This window comes from Hesperophylax consimilis, chromosome 5, assembly GCF_061612785.1.
Source record: "Hesperophylax consimilis isolate HC1 chromosome 5, BYU_Hcon_1.0, whole genome shotgun sequence".
NCBI lineage: Eukaryota > Metazoa > Arthropoda > Insecta > Trichoptera > Limnephilidae > Hesperophylax > Hesperophylax consimilis.
Genome location: NC_142840.1, coordinates 29395095 through 29416682, shown reverse-complemented (window position 1 = coordinate 29416682; position 21588 = coordinate 29395095). Strand labels below are relative to the sequence as shown.

Here is a 21588-nt window from a genome sequence, read left to right as displayed (position 1 = left end):
GTGGATTCAGAAATATAATTGTTTTTGATTCAGTGATAGATGGAAAATAATGGATGAGAGACGTGAATTTAAAAAAAAAAGGTTTGAAAAAATTTTAATATTTTTTTTAGTTTTATATCATCATAAAGGGCTGAGGAGTCAGTCAAGTCAGTTGAGGTTAAACAAAAGACTTTGCAGGATGTTTTCTAAAATTTTCCCAAGAACACCTACTTCTAAGAGGAAAAGTTTTCTGCACGGAAAAAACTTACTGATATAAAATTTTGCTAATTTATTAAAAATTTTGCTAATTTCTTAAAAATTTTGCTAATTTCTTAAAAATTTTATCAATTTTTCGTATTCTTGTTAAAATATATAAAACATAAACGGGACTGCAGGCTTTTAACAAATTAATTGACAGATTTCCAAACAAATTATTAGTAAAACTCGAATGTGTCGTTAGGAATTTTCGAACTTGAACTTTTTCAAATTTCGTCATTATATAATAACAAGATAAGCGCAGCTGCATGAACAAGTGTTAATTATAATACTACTGTTATATTATGAAACTACTCATACATTGTTAGGAAATGGAATGCTATCCCATTTTTGCGAAATTTGGAAGGTGGGTTTGGGTACTTCTCCAATGGTCTCTCGACACATCGCCTTGCGCTACAGTGGGAGGGATATGTTCATATATCCTGGACATACTGATCTCGTACCTTTTATCTTCCCAGAATTTCTTCTGCTTCCATTTTTTCACGTTCCTTGCCTTCAAAAAAGATGCTCAACCCAGCATCCCAAAAATGACACAGACCCCAAGGAAAATTATTTTGCTCAGGGCCTCCTGTGTGGGGTTGTGTAAAAAAGTTTTTAACAGAGAGTCTTAATAATATAGTGATACTCATTTTTATCCGAATGACGTTCGGGATATGGGATTAGTAGGTATGCATTCGCAAAGACTTTATGGATGTGAAGTCTCAAATCCTGCAAGTACCCTACCTACTTAATGTACCCATTCCAAAATGTCACCATGACCATTGCAAGATGTCAATAAAGTGATATTATGCTCATTTGGAGCTCTGCAGAGCGTATTGCAGAATAATATCTCAGACAAGGAGGATTGACTCATAACATAACCACAACAGTAAAATAAAGTATTGTGAATATAATTTAACATTCATATTTCAAGGGAGTGAAGAATCTTGTAGACTGTGGCCACAACTGCGACGGGTGAGTTACTTTTATCATATACTAGAATCTGGGCTTGTCACATGTTCTAAAAGCCCAGGTTCAAACATTGAGCAATACTGTCCATCAAATTTAGCGGATGCATTTAAGTTAATTGTCCTATACAACATTACGATTAACATAGTTTGGGAATGGTCCTTCAGGTGTGTGGCGTAGGGTTTATCCCAGCAGCATATAACACCACCCCATTGGAGTCGCAGTTTTGCGACACCACTTGGCTTCTATACTTGCCTGTTCTGTTTCCAACCTTACTTATTTAATAAGCGTCGTGTTAGAATATTAACGCCTTAAGCTTTCGTTTCTATTTTTAACTCTAATTATTAGAGTAATCTTCCGTACTATATTTTCATCAACAACTCTTCCTTCTTCAAAAATCATCAAATTAATATGATATTTTTTCTTCGTTTTTCTTTTTTTTTGTTAATAATATTTGATTAACCAATTTTTAATATTAAAATATGAACGATTCAAAGGTAATTTTATTGTATTTAAAACTTTTCCAATTATAATACACGACATGCCCAAGTATCTAGACCCAGACAAATAACATTTTTTCTATATCCATTAGACATGATAACATAAATATGTCGTGCTTGCAGCATATTTAATACAAAACTCTCACAAAATTATCCCTTTACCACCAAGTTAACCCAAAACGCATTATGTAACTTCATGATAATATTTATGTGGAAAGTTTGAACAGAATAGGGATTTAAAGTTCACCTTCTGACTTAAATTCCACTTTTTTTTCAAACTTCGATTTCCAGTCGAAATAATTTTCAAAGTTTGCTATTTTTCAAAGCACGCCAAAACAATCGAAATCTTACGGGGTACGCGTGACGTCATACGTACCTTGGTTTTGTCAGTTAACAGTAATTCCAGTCAATTCCACTCGGGTCGGTATGAAATCATCAAGACTCAAAAACAAAAAAAAAATATTCAAAAACATTTCTATAAAACATGAATTCTTCTGAAATAATTTGTTTTCCACACTGGTAAACAGTTTGCAAGTCTACGCAACGCTACTTTCCACAAAATTGTCCCCATTCTTAATGCGCGACGTTGGCCGACTCGTAAGGAAGCGGTATAAGATCTGTCCGAACCCGCTGACCAATCACGGGATGTTTATGTATCTTACAAAATGTATTTATACAATACAATAGAATATATATATTTTCTAAGCTATAATATTTTTCACTCAAGTTCTTTATTACAGAAATGATTCCAGAAAAAAACAGTTTTTTTCTGCTGAAAAACTTTAAAACCCTCACAATATTATAATTTTTCTCTTAACAATTTATTTTATTTTACTATCTGCGATTTTATGCTAATGCCTAGCTCAGCACAAAACCGTAGTATTATGATCCCTTCATTCTTCCACAACTATTCACCAAAACCATTTAGATTCCAGAGACATTGTTACTTAACGTGTTCAGCTACTCACTCGTGGGTTCATAGATACCAATACACCCCTCTTGAATAGGAGAGCGCGGGTCAATTACCAGCTATTATCTTCAACACGATATTACGTAGCATTGAGATACTAGCATGTACTACATGTGTGTAGGCTTATTACCAGATTCTAGCTTATATTATGTACATATCGTATGAACACGTTATGAATGGGAGTTACATTCACTGGGCATTCATTATCTATCTTGTTCAATATCGTAATTTACAGTAGGGCAGTGGTTCTCTATGACCCTAAATTTAACCAAGAACATTCTAAGTAGGTTCTACATTTGCTTAGTACGTGACTTAATAAAGATCTGAACCCTATTATTATAGATAATAGGATTAATTCAATCGGATGAATTCCCGTTTGACAAACTTACTAATAAGTATAATGTAAATGAGGAAAATTTAGTGGACGCATTAAACGTTACAAAAAGTTAAAGTTACAAAAAGTTCGGCTACCTCCATGTCAGAGTGGCAAAGGAGCACTCTTGACTTTGGGTTCGAAACCCAGCGTGCTCAAATCAATCAATATATATTCTTAAAGAAAGTGTACAATATGCGTTCCGCTAAAACTCAGAAACGAGTCCGGCACAATCAAGGGAGTTATATGATGTGGTAGTCCTTTATCCCCCATCCATGAAGAATTTTCCCGTTTTTACCTGAAGGGCGTGCTATTGAAGATGTAAGGGCTGGAAGTTTTGCCCTCTAGAAAATAACTAGAACAGTCCAGAACATTCTATAGTATTCGAGAGCATTCCACAACATTCCAGAACATCCCGAAACATTCTGGAAGGTTGTGGGATGTTCTGGAAAAGTCTGGAACTTTCGGGAACATCATCACACAATAAACTAAAAAAGGGATTACAGGCCGTTTACTGATAAACTTTTAGTAAATTCGTAATCGTGACAATAAATTGGTATTTCTAAATAGTATAAACAATGTCACTATCCGCGTCTGTCTGTCTGTGCACTTAGTTCTTCTAAACTATGCAACGCAGTTTGATAAAGTTTTCACTATCATTTAGAATTTCTTCCGAAAGGTTTATATATACAATACATGGATATTAAATTTATTGAAAGTAGAGGAAAGTCAAGGAACGCTGGGTACACGTCAGCAAGTTTAGTTTTTTTAAAAGTATATTTAATGTTTTATTTTATATGAACAATTATAAAAAGTGCTTTTATTTGCGGCACATTGCACAGTAGATACTATGAAAATCGCTTCAGTGAAAAACAACAAAGTATTTAGAATTGATACATTGCTTTGTTCGAAATGATTTTCTGAACTACTTAACTTCCTTTGTAATAAACCACTTTTTATTTGAATTAATAATGACAGCCTACCGAGTTTCGCTTATCTCAAGCTTCGTCAGGGCTTATTATATTAACTCCTAATTAAATTAATATAATAAGTACTGACGAGATCAAGCTTGAGATCATCGAAACACGGTTGGCTGTCATTATTAATTCAAATAAAAAGTGGTGTATTAAAAGTGGTGGTTTAGCGATATACTCGTATAGTCCCAGGTATTTTTCACAATCTGAATTTTGTTTCTACTATTTCCAATGGTGTATTTGACGGATTTTTGTTTTGGTAAGCTTAAGATCATGTTACTAGTTTTTTTTTTTATTAATATTAATTGTTAATGTATTTTTAATTTGAAAGTTGTTTAATATGTTAAGAACAATTTTTTGATTTCTACAGTAAGTTTTCCAAATTTTTCATAAGTAAGTAAGTAAAATATAGCAGTATCATCTTCGTATAAGAAAATTTCGTCATTTAGATTTAATTGACATATATCATTTAAATATATTTGAAAAACGAGTGGCCCTTACATGGATCCTTGAGGAACTCCGCAGGTTATGGTATTATGTTGACATGTTTTGTTATCTAAGCTGCATTATTACAATCTGTTATTTAGATAGGATTTTAAAAGTTGGAGAGCAGGACCAGTTACACATATTTTTTGAATTTTTTTTACTAGTATCTCTTGACTCACGGCATCGAACGCTTTAGATATGAGGATTGATGTAGCATATTTTCCATTGTCTATGCTGTTTCTAAGTTTATTTATCAAGTCATTCGTTGCGGAAAGAGTATTAATTTTTTTCTGAAATTGTATTTTTTTATACATACTTTTTTTTTAGTAAAAACTTGTTTAGACTTTCATAAATAATATTTTCAAAATGTTGATAAAATTAATAAAATGGAGATGTGCCAGTAATTTGAGTTTTTCGTTTTAGATTGAGACTTGTAAATTCGTATTGCTGTCGCAATTTTAAAGCAATCTGGAAAAGTTCCCTTTGTAGAATGGTTAATTAGTTTTGATATTGGAGAAGCCAGTTGTTCGGACAGACGAAGTATTGTTTTACATTTTATTGTGTGGTAGCCAGCACTTGCACTTGGTTTAAGAGATTTAATAATTCTCTTTATTTTGTGCTCCGTGGTGGGCTGAAGATAAAAGGATTCAATGCTATTGTGCTCTAACGTTATTTCGTTAGCTGGATTGTGTGTTGAACTTATTTTTTTATTTTATCAGCCAAGGAGGACCCAGTATTGCAAAAGCAGTCGTTGAAATGTTTATATAAAAGATCTAGAGGTTGTGCACCGTAATAAAAGGTTCCATAACAGATTTTTTCTTGTTGATTCATATTTTATATTTTCATTTATTTTTTTTAGTTTTTTAAATAAATTTAACTAACATATATACGTAGGCCCGACGTGTGTTTAGTTGAGATGCAAAATGCAAATAGATTTCGAATAATGGGGTGAAAGAGCTCATCATTTTGACGCAACCAACCTTCTACAGTATTAGATCTCCCATTACCTCTACTAGTAATACCAGTACCTACATACTTTTTATACCGCTACCTCAAAACTCAAAACACCACTTTAGTTTACGTATGTTTTTATCACAAAGCAGTAGAAGAAAAATAAGAAAAAGAGAAAAATATTTTTCTACACCCAACCTAAACCAACGTAACCTAACTATTTATTCGTTTTCTATTTTGTCACAGTGTATAAACTTAGGTATATACGGTGTCCGGAAATCTGTAGTATAATCGGGAAACTGGAGAATCTACATCACATAGAGAATTAAAAATACTTTTTTTTAGATCTAAGAATTTCGATTTTTTTAAACTTTTTTTTTGCTATTTAATCATCTAAAAAACGCTTGGAGCCGGTTCTACGCTTTGAATCATTTTAAAAGACCGTAAAATACCCCTGGCGACCGAATTCGTTTCAAATGTGAAATAAAAATTTCCATCTTCGGACATGAATTACTCGAAAACGGAAGCTCAAATCAAAAAAAGTTTTACTACAAAATCGATGCCAAATGTGACGTAGATCCACCAGTTTACCGCTTGTTATAATTAATAATTATAGCTATTATGTTTTTATCGATTTTTTTCATTATTATGTTACATTTTGTTTACGAGGCTACTGCCCGCATCATGATAGTCGTAAAAATACTTCACGTCAATACCTATGTGAACAATAATGAAACGTATATAATATGCTTTTTATATATTCATTATTATAAAATATAACGTGAAGATACTCATAGTAAATAAATGAATATATAATTAGTTAATACATCGGAATTTAACAGGCCGCGCATACGGGAGACCAATTATTAAAACTTATTAAGTCACACTGACGTTAATTTAGTGAATTTTGCCTACCACACAAAATACTTATTCCAACCTTCTTCCAAAAACTGAATTATTTTATCGTATATTTTTAACCTATTAAATTTTTATTTTTTTTATTTTCTCATTGGCTAACTTATTATTTCTCGTGCTAAATATATTAAATCCCCCCGGGCGTTAAATATATTAATGTAAATATATCAATATAAAATAAATTTCCAATCTAAATCTTGCAATACAATATTTTATGAAAGAATATAAAATAATTTTCATAAAATAATTTTCAGAAATATTTAGTTAAAAGAAACCATTATTTGAATTTGTTATGTTCACGTTAAGCCGTTTAAACTAGTCGTTATCACTTACCAAGACTATACCAGGTAGGTACTATGGTAATATTGTTTTGATTTTTTCTTTGATTTTTAAGTTCTTACAAACATGTTTGAAAACATTAAAATTTATTTATATTCTTCAAATATTTTGATGGGGGTTTATTTTATACTCCCAAAAAATAAAACTTCACTTTGTAGTCGAACAGTTTCCCACCAAACGTTCGAATAATGAAATCACCAAATTTCCCAAAAAATGTATTATTAAAAGTTATAATCATCATTTTGTCAAATGTCATTTCTAAAATGCTTGACACTTTATACTATGAATGATTGTATGAAAAAAACACAAACTCCCATTTTGATGTATTTTTACTATTTAGTTCTTGAATTAACACTTCAAACTATGATCGATATTTAGATAAACCAGCTTTTTTATACTTACTCTTTGAACCACTTAGCAAAAAAGGGACACCAAACCCCTTGTCATCCCACCTACTTTTTAAGTATAATTGCGTAATATATTGATTACATCCCTTCACAGAATTTAGTTCACAATTAAAACAGCTTTCATTGAATTTTCGATTTCTTTGTTGTTATTTTATTAAAAATAAATATTTCATTGTTTTCTAGTGTATTAATATTTTCTTGAAAATACTGAAAAAAAATTTAATCCCTTCAAAACATTTTGAATCTCCAAAAATTCCGGCATGATAATTTTTGAGACCTGTGAGATTTTTCTTGTGAGAGAATGTGTAGGTACAAGGGATTAAATCACTACTTTGCACATCTTTTTATTAAAAAAAATTCCTTAAAAAATTATTTACCTGTTACCATACTTATGAAAATAACAAATTTAAATGGGACTTCAAAAAATTACTATACTTGCCTCTATGTTAATCATACCTAGTATTCGTTTTCCCTCGTATGGTATGGAAAGAATTGGCCACCTAAAAAAATTCTTTCTTAAACTTTGTCGTCGAGTTACTTCTAATGATTTGTCAGATTGATGTTGTATTCGAAAATATTTCCGATTGACATTAATTTTCCAATATATTCTTTTTTTATGTGAAACCGCACACGAACCTGGAGCTGAAGCCCAAACCCTCTGGAGCCAGTGAAACTATGGCATTCCCAATTGGGGTATGTTAGTGGAAGGGGAAGAGTAAATTGTGAAATAAAATATTAATTCAAATAAAATTTTATGCGCACGTCGGGATTCGAACCCGCCACCTACGGTTTGCTAGTCGAGAGCCTTTCCCCACGACCGCGGAGGCTTCCGTTTTAGAACTAATTCCAAAATAAAATACTGTTTTTGAGAACAATCGAAAGACTCTTAGGATTTAATATTACAAATGGAGATAGATATGCGATTAAAAATTTTAAAATTTTGATTTAAAAAATGGATATTTTTTTAGGATTGTTGTGTCGCTTACCTTTTATTTATTTTTTTCAAGCAAACTTTAAAAATACCACTTAAACAACGAATATAAATATCATATTTAATGAACCCTTTATGCTAATTTGTTCGGTTTTCCGAACAAACAGCTAACGCAGTTTATATGGTCTCAGAAAAATCGTTCTTGCTGTTATGGTGAGAAATTTGATCTAAATGGTGTTAGAAAGAGAAAATACCATGATAGGTATTCAAATGTCGAAGTTAACCATGGGATAATTAAAATATCTAAACTATATGAAACCAACGGTTCCGACCGCAATTTGAGAAGAAATTATGAAACTTTGTAAATTTTTTATTAATTATTATTGCATTCTAAATAACTTCTATCATCTTTCATATAGTTTTTAGTTTTCGGGTACGTATACATTATACGTTACACAAAAATTTTCCGACCTTCTGACAGCGTCTTTAAGAAATATAACGACCAATATGTCAGAGGCGTGTTGGTTAAACGAACGTATTCTGAATTTTATTCTTACTTCTCTTTTACTCGTTTCATATAAAAATAATATGAGCAAAAACTTTGCCAAATCTTTTACAAACATGCAAGCAATAGCAGTCAACAACTTTTTTAAATATATGACACTCATTGTGTCTATGGTCAACTTTTAAATGAAAATACGAAGCGTGGTGTTGCAACTTTCTAACATATATATATATGTATATCGAACGACTTTAATGGGTCAGTATTAGTTTGTGCCGTAAAGTACATAAAATACTATACTGCTGTCAATGTACCATGTTCTAAAAAGCAGAAAAATACCCATGCGGTTAACATTTCAAATGTTTAAGTTATTCGGTTTTAATAGTCAATATTATTAGTTTTATTCCTTTACTATACAAAATAATCCGGCAACACGTATATACAAGATTTGGCAAAGCATAATAATTAAAGTACTTATCTAAGTACGTTTGCAAGGAGCTTTACCTCAATATATACAGACACGTACATGTTCAATGTACAAACTAAATACATACTCTAACAAACCCATTTACACCTTGCTTCAATCCATTTACAGAATACAATGTACATAATGGCATTATAAATGTGATACATTCTACACAACAATGTCGTACCTGCTCGTAACCCCCAACCTAGCTCAATACTATTAGGATATTCAATGCCAGTGTTCTACGACAATCGGTACCTACATAGTGAACAGAAGGTCGTGGGTGTTTTGTGGCTTTTGTTCAGCTGGTTCATCAAATATATCCTTGGCAAGCTTTGACTCAGATCAAAGGGACATCATTTATAGTTAGTTCAGAAGAATAAAGTCGTGCAACATAAACTCAAATAGAGATGTGCGCAGTTGGGAAAAGTTTTGTCACTTTATTGTTGATTTTATTTGTATTTATATTTATTTATTTCTTTATGCAAAAATAAATTGGATTGATATTTTTAATTCCGAGTGTTTTTTTTTTTTTAATTTCAGCCATCAATTGTGTTCTCTGAACATGTAGTTCAACACATAAAATGAACATTCATTGGAGGTCACTAGGATTTGTGTATGTATCAGTGGCGTGCGGTCCATACAGGCTGAAGAGCTGTGCCTACCTAAGAAAAACAAACCATCAAAAGAAATTTAAAAACACTAAAATTTAGTTAATTAAAATGAATTTGGTAAAGAATTGTACGCTCATTTATTCAATAGGACAAAAATTATCAGCGGAGATAATAATAAATGGCTCTTTTAAAATTTCCCTACATTAATTACCCATAGCCGAACTTGCAAGACTACACATAGCCTACCTTTGGACAAAGGTAGACAATACACGCCACTAGTCTGTACACGTATAATGTAGATGGGTTCATCCTGCAGATTTTTAAATAACTTTAATTTATTTTTAAATTTTGACTGCGAAAAACGAATCATTTGCTTTCACTTTTTTGCATAAATTGTATTTATGAAACAATTAAAAAAGTTCAGTTAAATGACAGAGAAATTAATAGTTCCTAGGATTGACATGATATCAGATTATAACGACGATTACTATGCCGTGTTGTTGTTCCTCCTTGGCAATTGACGTTCTGAGATCTTTCTAGAGATTGTTCTAAGAATTTTTTTTTCTATGAATATCTAAAATATTAGCTATTTCTCTGAATTCTTAAATAATTATTGTGTAATAACAATTAATAAATAATAATTAATATAAAATGGCTACGAGTACAATATGCAGAGTCCCAAAAAGCTGTTGTTTGGATAAAACAATCCAAAAACATATAATAAAGAGCTGAAGAATCTGAAGATGATTTTATAATTTGGGACATTTTATTTTATTTCAAATAATTATATCTTATTTTATGCCACCATATAGAAAATAATAAAAGTATTATGCAGTTTTTTTTCGTGCATTGTTATGTGGTTTTAGTTAAATTATTTTTTTTGTGATGGCCATTGGTTCCAATTTTCTTTGTTTTGTTCTCCGCCAATCTCAGAGCCAATTTAGAGATTTCTAACAAAAGTTTGTTAGGCAATCGTTCTGTCACGGCCCGCAGTGAAGTTGTATATTAATTCTGTAAAGACCTAGCCAGGTTTTGGGTTCTTGATCAGTTAGTGAATAGAATCACAGGTGTTCATAGTCAGAGGGAGTAATAAAGTTCCCTTTCTTTTACACGTTGATGTGTCGCATAACAAGCGCGTCACAGAATATAATTTTTTTGCTAAAAATTTCAATAATTTCAATGTTTTTAGCTGATTTCAAAATAAAACAGAATATTTCTTTTAAAAATGTATATTTACATAACAATACAAATATTTTACATTTATATTATATCTGCAGCACACATACTGGCAATCTACAAATAATATTATATAGGGTTTTAAGCTTTTTATACGCTTAAACATAACACATAACACAGAAAGCATAATATTTTAATACAGACACTTTCAGACAAACAAAAAACTTATACTGTAGGTAGTTAAACTATTTAGGCATAAAATATCTAAAATGGAAATTATGGAACCAATTTGAATGGATAGATATATAATTTGCATTCAACATTATTAATTGATTGAGATTACATCATGATCAAATTAAAACTGTTTTATCTTTCTCCCGTAAAATTCAAACCATTTCAACAATAATTGAATTGTGGTCAGAACGGTTAAAAACGAATGAGTTGGTTAACTCCAAACCTCAATTAAAATTGTTTGAAATTTTGTCTAAATATTACGTGTTATTTCATTTAATGCAGTTTACCACTTGATTTTATATTCATAGTTAAGATTGTTGCCTAAAAACGAATAAATTTAATGTTTTTCATCTGAAACTAATGTCATTTTAAACAAAAAATTGTAAAACAGTTAGGATATAGCATTTTCTTTATAATAGCTTAGCTACAATATGCTGCATATGTATTAATAGGTATATTATAAATTAGTTTTTATTTCATGTATGTACAAATTTTATCACAAAAACTGCTCGATAAGTGATATGCACATAAATATGTTTGATTTTATTACTTAATTATTAATATATATTAATAATTTGTATTGTCATAAATGTATGCATGATTCGTGAGTAGAAAAATAAAATAAAAATGTAATAAATTAAAAATATATGTAGATATTTTTATTTTACATCTTTTACACCATTAAGATCAGCAGCACTTTCCAAACTTCGAGCTAAAGAAGGTATATTAAAAATATATACATATACGACTAACTTGAACGAACGAATTTACGAGTCTTTATTCTGATATGATTAAAAAAATACAAATTAATCGTATAAATCGTTACAAGCTCTATAAAACTGTTTTATTTTATTTTGTTTTTATTTAATAGTGGCTATGAAGTTGGTACGTTTGGATTAGTTCAGATAAGTATTCGAACAGACCGTGCCATCTTTGGAGCAAATTTAACAAAGTATGTTATTTTTTGTTTTAGTTTTTTTTTTCATTATTTCTAACCACTAATTATTTTTTACAAATATATTGCCTATCACATCGTTTTAACTTATCTATCACTACGTAAATATTCTTTCAACATTGATATGCCAATTTAAAATATTTATTTAGACCAAATCATATATTGTATATAAAAATAAAATTAAATTTACAACCAACTCTCATTTTCAAATAACAAAAAGAAGAGAAACTATTGAAAAAACTAGAGAAATTTCATAATGAAATTGTTGTATTCACAGATAAATTGGTAAAACTTATTTGATCAAACGAATTAAGTAAGCATATTTACAATTAATATAAACTTTTACAGAGATTATGCAGATAAAACAATTTAAAACATTTTTACTGCTAAAACCTATTAACAATGATTAATAAAGATATGGTGTCTTTATTTTTTTGTGGGAATTATTATCAACTGCCAAAGTTGCTTTTATCTTTAACAATACTTCCACTTGACAAGCAGTTCTCGGTTTATACTTATTCAAGAATGTTTGCAATCGAAGAATATGAGTATAATATCTATAAAATTAGCTACGTATGTTTCCAAGTACAGTCCCGAAATAGTTATCAGATCGAATGAATTTGGAAACGCTGATCTGCCAACATGGTAACTAGAGACTAATTCGGGGAATTACAGAAGTACACAGCATTCAGAGAATCGCTTTGGAGCTGTACCTCGAAACGTTTTATATTTTAGCAATGGCATTCGGAAATCAATATCGTATCTAATAATAGTAACAGTTCCTGAACAGTTCTCGGATCACAGTGATTCGAAAACGCAGATCAGGAAGGTTTTGTCACTACAAAAATTGTTTGAAATCAATATCAGAAATATGCCTGCCATTGAAGTGATTTTTCATAATGTGAAAGTCATTCCAATTTCAATTAACTGTATTCTAAATAAAAATTACACCCTTTAACAAATTTTAGGATCTTAGTGATTCAGAATGCAGGTATAGAAAGTTTTATCTCTGTACAAACATATTGCTAACGTTTGCCAAATCTTTCAGGTGGAGAAAAATGTAATTTAGTAATGGGCATATGGAAATCAATTTTTCCGTACGGAATTGGGTTGTAACTGATATTCACAGTTCATGCATCAGTTAAAAGAACATTATTTTACGGATCACATTTTGCAGAAACGCAGTTCTGGTAGATTTCGGCACTATGCAAATTGTTTAAATAAATCTTCCACATGTCAGATTTCCCATTTGGGAGTCGTACCATCAAATGCATTTTAATTTAGAGACGGGCATTCAGATTGCTCTGAATCTATGAGAAACGGTGTTCTGTTTTATCTATCTGAAGTCAGCCATCCCGGTCATCGATGCATACCCATTTTAGTGATGTACAGAAATGTCAGAAATCAATGAATCTAGGCGGATCAGTGGGTTAACCACGTGATAATACATGGCTGCGTGATAAAACAGTTTTCGGACCAATTTGATTCAGAAATTTAAGAAGAAAAAACGGCTCTTAATATATTCCTCACATTTGGAAGCAAATTTTTGAAACAATTCATATTTTTTATGATTAATATTCAGAAGTTACTGAATCTAGATGAACCGGCGTTCTTACTTATAGCTTCGATTCCAAAACAGTTCTACGATCACAGCGACTCAAAACGCAGATCTGGAAGACTGCGTCAAAATATAATCAATTTAATTTCATTTTCCAGAAGTCAGCCATCCTACCTGACCTTGCACCAAGAAGCCACCCCCTTTTTTCACAGTTCCGGGACTACTCCTCGGATCAGACTGACTCCGGGACGCTGACCTGGGAGTTGCTGTCATATCCCACCAGGAGGGATTCGTCTTCCAGCGGAGGGGCATCCATGGGATCCATGAGGAACTGTGACCTGCATCATAGCTCAATGGCTTCGGGCCCTCTCCAGGTCACACCGGCTTTCAAGAGATGATAGAAGCGCATTACGCCCCATATTGCGAAAGCCTAAATAGAAAAAAAAACATTATCGCGACATAAAAGTATATTGAATGCTGTGAAAATAAAATCCAAAACCCATGTGTGAATGTGTCAAAATGCAATAATGTGTAAAGAACGCAAGGCTGAATGAACGAAGAAATGGTGTATTGTATCATATGATGCAAATGTAAATGGTAGAAGAAATCGGGGACGCCCGAGGAAGACATTGCACGATCAAGTGTACCAAATCTTTCTAGTCGGGTCATGTCAAGAAGGGTTCGACAGAAGGGTACATTGGTGTGAGAAGATGTATGAATATGAATGAAGCAAGGAGTGTGTGTTGAGTTGTTTAACGGCCAATCCGCTCTGCCTACCCCTGCGGGATATGGCGTAAAGTACGTAAAAAAGGTCAAACAACATGTTATTAATATTTAAGGAAAAAACACAGATACGGACAGTAACTACGAAAACAATACATAAACATTAACTGGAGAATTCGCCTGCATCCTAACTATTTCTCAAATATTAAAAATACATTGACTTATTATATCTATTAGTTCTAAATATGTGTTAAATATATTTTTTTAAATCATATTTAAAGCCCAGCTGTTTAAACATTTCGCGTGCGGTGATTCATGATTTATCATTTTAGTTTAGGTAATGATCAATCTAGGATATGAGTATTCTATTCTGTTCTTTTACTTTCTGAGATTTGTCAAGCAACAATAGCAAAACATTCGAGTAGGTACCTAAAACTTCGTGTCCCTTTACAAAGAAACATCGATTAACGATTTGACACATTCAACCTATTTTTCTGGGGACAAATTTTATATTTTCTTGAAATTCTCTAGCCACCCTCCCCATTAATTTTTTTTATTTTCTGGGGACAAATTTTATTTTTTTGAAATTCTCTAGCCACCCTCCCCCCCCCACGAAATTTTTATTTTCACGTAAAAACATCAATTTTAAACATGTCCCACCTAACAGCAAATTCGGCTACTTTACGCTACCTTATGTATGAGAAACGGCGATATTAGGTCAAGATCCGTTGGCAACACTGAATTACAAACGGAAATTTCCTTACGTTTGCGTCGGCATAAACAAACTGTATGCAATAGCTGCGTTCCACATGACGTCATTAGGTTTTTTCCATTCGGTTTCTCCGAACGCGCCGGCTCGCATTCGGAACCTGCGTAAGGAATTTGTTCCGTTCGGAACTAAAACGAACGTGTGCGGCAGTTAATTTATTTTCTACTGATTCCGTGCATTCGGATGTCCGAATACGGAAAACGAATTCGGAAATCGAATACGAAAAACGTATGTATGCGGCCAGCCTTAATATGTTCGGAATCTTGCCACTACAGTGGACGTTTTAAAGTCGATACATTCACACAGAAGGTTATGAGAAGGTTACGGGGAGAAAAATGGTTAAGTCTGTTCTTTGTAAAGGAATCTGAAAAGTTTCGGGGTTTCTTAGTAGATGGTTATTTATAATGATTTTGATTGTGGACAAAACGAAAGATTCCACATGGTTATTTATAATTTTGAAATTAATACAATGTCAGTTTTGTCCCGACGTTCGTTTAATGCGTAATAATTATAGCAATGTAGAAAATCCAGTACTACCGGATAATGCCCAAGATACTCTCGTTTCAACTGATTCGATCTTTTTGTTGTAGATCGTAGACATTGGACTCTAAGCTACAGAATCGAATTCTAGAATGCTTCGAATCCTGGACGTGTAATAAGTATTTGAAATACATTGCCAGCTATGCTGATATATAAAAAAAGTAACATCGTAATTAAGAATACTATCTGCATTACATCTGCGATCCTGTGCCTCATAGTTACATTGAATCCAGATATTGCGACCATTTTGTGGTATTCACAATGGAAAAACAGAAGACTAAGCAATAAAAGTCGTATACCAGTAATATTCCACTTAGCATTTTTTCTTTATTATTCATATTTCTGTCTTCTCTTTCTTGGACTTTCTAGGTATGTATGACGTAAGTTCACATGTACGTTTAATATGGCACGGAGCGAAGGTGTGTAATAATTTATTCATTCTACTATTTTTAGACTTTTCAGCAATTTATGTAACACGAGCGTCGTCTGCTTCTCGAGAAAATTTATTCAAAGAAAAGAACCGAATCTATTTGCTTAAAATTTGTAAAGTTTTCAAGTGCTGCAAAGCGAGGGTCTCAGTTGTTGAATATTTCGAGAGTTTTCGCAGAACGAAAGGAGAAAAACAAAAGTTTTTCTGCCAACTTCGACAGTAACACACTTGTGTCAAGCATCGTGTAGTTATGTGTATGTGTGCAAAAGACCAAACCTTTTCCAGTAGAAACTTTTAATGCCAGAAATGAAATAAGACATAACTTGTGTAATAAGACACGGCGTTTTGCAAATATCCATTATAAATAATGTTGGCAAAGATCCAGCATGTATTTGTATTCAAAGGAACGTCTTGAATCTTTCTCCGTTTCGAGAAATATCAATTTTTTTTTTTTTTTTTTATTTTTTTTTTTTTTTTTTTTTTTATTTGTATAAAGATTACATACAATATTATTTATACCCGCTAAGCTACTGCAAGTAGCTTGTCAGCAGGAGATTAGTTGCACCTATAATAATAGTATAGTACATAAAATTAAAATAATCATCAACGCTTTAGCGTAGTAATACATACATTTCTACAAAAAAACCAAAAAAAAATAAATAAATAATTGTGTTATACCTTAAATTTGAAAATACAGAAACAGTGTTGTGGGGAAAAAAAACAGTCTTAATACATGAGGTTACTCCTTTTTTTTTTTTTTTTCCATTATTTCTGGCTTTCACCCTTCAAGGGTGTTCTTGGCCATCATTTAAAATTATTGAGAAAGGTGTATTGAAAGGTGAATTTAAATATTAATTTTATTTAAATAGGCAAATTTCAAAATTATAATGAAAATTGGAGTCGAGTTCAGACTTAAAAGAGATGAAATGTTGAATGGAGGGGAGGCAATTTTAGTTAAGGCTTGATAGAAGAGAGGATATTTGTTTAGAGAGGGACAACCAAAAAATATGTGATCTAAAGTTCCCACTTCTAGACCACAGAATGTACAATCTGGGGAGTCAAGGACGTGAATTTTAAAAAGATGGGAAGGAACGGAACAATGACCGATCCTCATTCGAATGAGTGAAGAAATTTCTTTTTTGGAAAAATGAGGGAATTGCTGAAACCACGGTTTTGATGGTATAGTCCTTTGTATTGAGGCATAGCAGGCTCCCTTGGATTGACTAGCAATGTGCCAATACTCTGACCAAACATTGCGGGATCTTTCTTTGATGATGGAAAAAATATCAGATAAGGGAATGTGGTTTATGAGGGTAACAACAGGGTTGGACGCTCCTTGTTTTGCCAAGGCATCCGCAATATCATTACCCATGATACCAACATGTCCAGGAATCCAAATCAGAGTTACAGATTTACCAGAGCTTTGAATGGATGCTATCATCACTCGAATAAGGCATACAAAATGATCATCAGGATGAAGAAGAGGACTGGATTTAAGTTTTTGGAGGGAACTGAGAGAGTCAGAGAGAACGAGGGAATGTTCAAAATTATTTTTGATTATATATTTGAGAGATTCTATTATTGCAATGCACTCAGCTGAAAATATTGAAAATTGATTTGAAATTGAATGAAATATTCTATCATTAGAATTATTGTGGTAAACGTTAATACCTATACCACAGTTAGGAGAGTCGGGAGATTTGGATCCATCAGTAAATAAAAGAGAAAAGTTGGGCCATTTAGATAAAATAATGTCATTGAACATATTATTGACAGTTCGGGCCGGGAGATTGGAATGACTTTTAAAGATTCCGATCCCTTCTAATATTGTTGGGGATAGGGTGACGTGACTATATTTTAGTTTGTATAAGGGAAGTAGATCATTTTGGATGATGTGGAGCTCTGAGAGAGACTTAAAATTTTTACAGATGTCAGGAATAGGTTTAGTTGAAGTTCTGATTGTAGATGAATGGTTTGAGTCAATGAACAACGAGACGCTGGGGATAACCTGATGACATTTAGAATTTAAACATTTAAGAACAAATTTGTCAGCAAATAGTTGACGCCTTAAATAAAGAGGAGGATCAGAACATTCTACTTGAAGGGAATTGATGGGTGACGATTGCATCGCTCCAGTTATTATTCGCAAAGATTTAGATTGAATTTTGTCTAATTTATTAAGTACATTTTTTGAGGCAGTACTAAAAAGTGGGCAGGCATAGTCGAGATGGCTTCGAATAAGTGCATTGTAAAGCAACTTAATGCAAGTAGGGTGAGCTCCCCACCAAACGCCAGATAATGATCTGATGATATTTAAATTTTTTTCGCATTTAGTAACTAAATTATTAATATGGGAAGACCATTTAAGTTTCCTATCAAATGTTACTCCCAAAAATTTTACTTCAGAAGCGTTGGAGATTGGAGAATTTTTAAATAAAATTTGAACGGGGGGGTTTTTATGGCGGTTTGAGAAGGTGACACACTGAGTCTTTTGGATTGAAAGTTCAAGACCATGTAACGTGAGCCATGTGCAAAGGGCATTCATGGCTTCGTTAAGATATTTGACGGCAAGAGGGATGATTTTGGATGATAAGAAGAAAGCTATGTCATCTGCGAACTCGATAATTTTTATTTGTGGGGGAATAGTGACATGCATATCATATGTGTATATATTATACAGTAAGGGGGACAAAACATCGCCTTGTGGTAAACCCTTCCAAATAGACCTACTTTGAGGAGAAATATCTGGAAGTTCAATGAAAATTTTTCTATCTAGAAATAGATTAATAATTGATTGGACAAACATGGGGGGAAGGCCAAGGCCTAGAAGTTTTTTTTTCAGGATTGGGATGGAAACATTGTCAAAGGCGCCTTCTATATCTATAAAGACGGCAAGACAAACTTCCTGTTTAGAAATTGATAAATTAATATCAGTGCTGATGATGGCAAGGTTATCCTGAGTGGATTTTTTTTTCCTAAATCCAAATTGAGATGGAGAGAGAAGCTGTTTACTCTCGACAAAAAATTCTAATCGGTTTTTAATTAATTTTTCATAAAGTTTACTGAGGGTGGATGAAAGAGCGATTGGCCTGTAGTTGGATCCAAAATTTGGAGATTTGTTTGTTTTTAAAATAGGGATGATTATTTGAGAACTCCAGTCATCAGGCATTATACCAGTCTGGAAGATTTTATTTAAGATGCTTAAGAAGTGGTTTAGAACATTATCATTACTATTTTTGATTATGCTGTAAGGTATACCATCTCTGCCTGGAGATGAGTCCTTGACTGTTGATAAACCATTTTTTAGCTCAATTAAGGTGAATGGAGAGTCTAGCCAATGATTAGACATGGGAGTATTATAGATGGGCGTTATTTCATCTAAGTTAGGAACAGAAGGGGGGGCAATTTTGTCCAAGAATTCATCTATCCATTTAGAATGGGACGCTCGAGGAGATGGTGAACTGAAGGAGGATCGAAATCTTCGGATCATAGACCAAACTTCCGAAATTGGAGTGTTCGGAGATACTGAACTGCAAAAGTTGTACCACCCGGATCTTTTTTTTGACCTCAATACCCTTTTGGCATTGGATTCAGCGTTTTTGTATATAAGATAGTTCTCCATAGTCATATTGTAACGATAGGAAAGAGATTTAGCTTTCCGAATTCTTACTACTTTGGAACATTCCTCATCCCACCAGGGAGTTGGAGGGAGTTTTTTGAGAGATTTAGTTTTAGGGGGAGGATTTGATTTATTTATTGCAGTTATGAGCATTGATTTGAAGTTATTATAATCATCTTTGACGGAAAATATATCGGTGGCGGGTGAATTTAGTAGGAACTTGTCCATATGAGAGTTAAATTCATCCCATTTGGTGTGTTTCGTTTTAATCTTTGTCGAAATATGAGACTTGTCCGATTGGAAAGAAGTTTGATAAGTAATGATGATCGGGAAATGATCACTGGAGCAAGGGTCGGGGGACACCACCCACGAGGAGAGAGAAGCCAGACTAGTAGAACATATCGAGAGATCCACTGCACTGGGGTTTGTGCTGGGGCGTGAGATCCTAGTAGGAGATCCGTCATTCAAAAGGAAAAGGTTGGATTGATCTAGGAAATCCATCACACTTCGACCATCTCGGTCGGAGAAAGCAGAACCCCAGACGGGGGAATGGGCATTAAAATCGCCTAATATAAAGAAAGGAGGGCTTAGTTGACTTACAATTTGCAACCAAGTTTGTTTATTGAAGTGGGCTGTTGGGGGAAGATAGACTGAAATAAAGGATGTGTCCTTTATTTTAGCTGCAACCATTTGGAAGTCAGCATTGGGGGGTTTGATATTATTTATTGGGGAAAATGATATGGATTTCTTAATAAAAAGGGCAGCACCGCCGCCCGAACCTTCCGGGCGATCGTCGCGGAGACAGGAATACCCTCCCACATTAAAGTGGGTGGATGGAGTAAACCAAGTCTCCGAGATAGCAGCCAAAGAAATAAAGTTGGAATTTAATAGGTTAAGGAGATCAGATTTGTTAGAAATAGCACTTCGGCTATTCCACTGAAGTATTCTGACATCCTGAAGAGCCATTTTGAATAAATGATTTTAATGTGGAAATAATAGTAGCAGCGTTGGACGGTAGATTAGTTTGAGAAGAAATAAGGTCAATTAGAAGAATAATAAGAGTTTGGATAAATGAAGAATTGTCTTGGGAGAGTTTTTCAGAAAGTTTAAGAGAGTTCATTGAGGACGGATTATAATTATTTGCACACCCATTTGTGGCATTTGAAAGAGGTGAACCATTGGGATTTAAGAGCAGTGAGTTGTGTTGTTGCTGATCGTATCCAGGAGCCGGTTTAGAGATAGCGTTTTTGTATGTGAATTTAGTTGAACGAGAAGAAGTTGTTGTAGTGGAGGGAAGAGGGTTGGATGAGGAGTTGCTGGATAAAGCCTCAGCAAATGATTTTTTGACAGGCGGGAATAATTTAGAAGCCTGCAGAAAAGACAAGTTCTGAGAGGCCATAGAAATTTTAATATTTTTTTGGCGAGATTGTTCTGGGCAAGATGTGTTGATAGCTGTATGTGAGCCTGAGCAGTTAAAACATTTAGGTGAGGAGGAAGAAGGACATTGGTCAGCTGCGTGGTTTTCTCCACATTTAAAACATCTGGGTTGAGATCTGCATGCAGCTTTGGTATGACCAAAACGGCAGCAATTGAAACATTGAGTGGTGGGATAAGTATACATTTCAACTGGTAATGAGTTGAAGAATAAATATATATGGGAGGGAAGAGATTGACCTTCAAAGGTGATAACAACAGATTGGGAGGGCTTCCAGGTAATTATACCCTCAGAGGAGTCCTTGTAATTTAGCCTCCTGGCTTTTATGGGATTGCCAATGTGTTGGGGGGTTGAAAGTGAAGACAGAATTTCTTCGATGGACAGATCGGTCGAGATACCTCTGACCAGGCCCATGCGAGTGACATTGAAAGTAGGGATATATGCCTTGAACTTTGAATTAGATGAAATGAAGATATTTTTGATGAAACTGTTGGCAGCTGGCCCTGAGAGGAATTCGA

General features: G+C 33.2%; 1 protein-coding gene across 1 annotated transcript in view; it reads right to left on the bottom strand.

Annotated features, from left to right (window-relative positions):
* Nucleotides 1-13430: 13430 nt before the first annotated feature.
* Nucleotides 13431-21588, bottom strand: part of LOC149423746 (uncharacterized) — a 55790-nt gene continuing 47632 nt past the window's right edge. Inside the window, exon 7 of the mRNA XM_089632097.1 lies at nt 13431-13984. Coding sequence (XP_089488223.1) covers nt 13898-13984 — 87 coding nt within the window. The 3' untranslated portion in view covers nt 13431-13897. The remainder of the gene's footprint in view (nt 13985-21588) is intronic.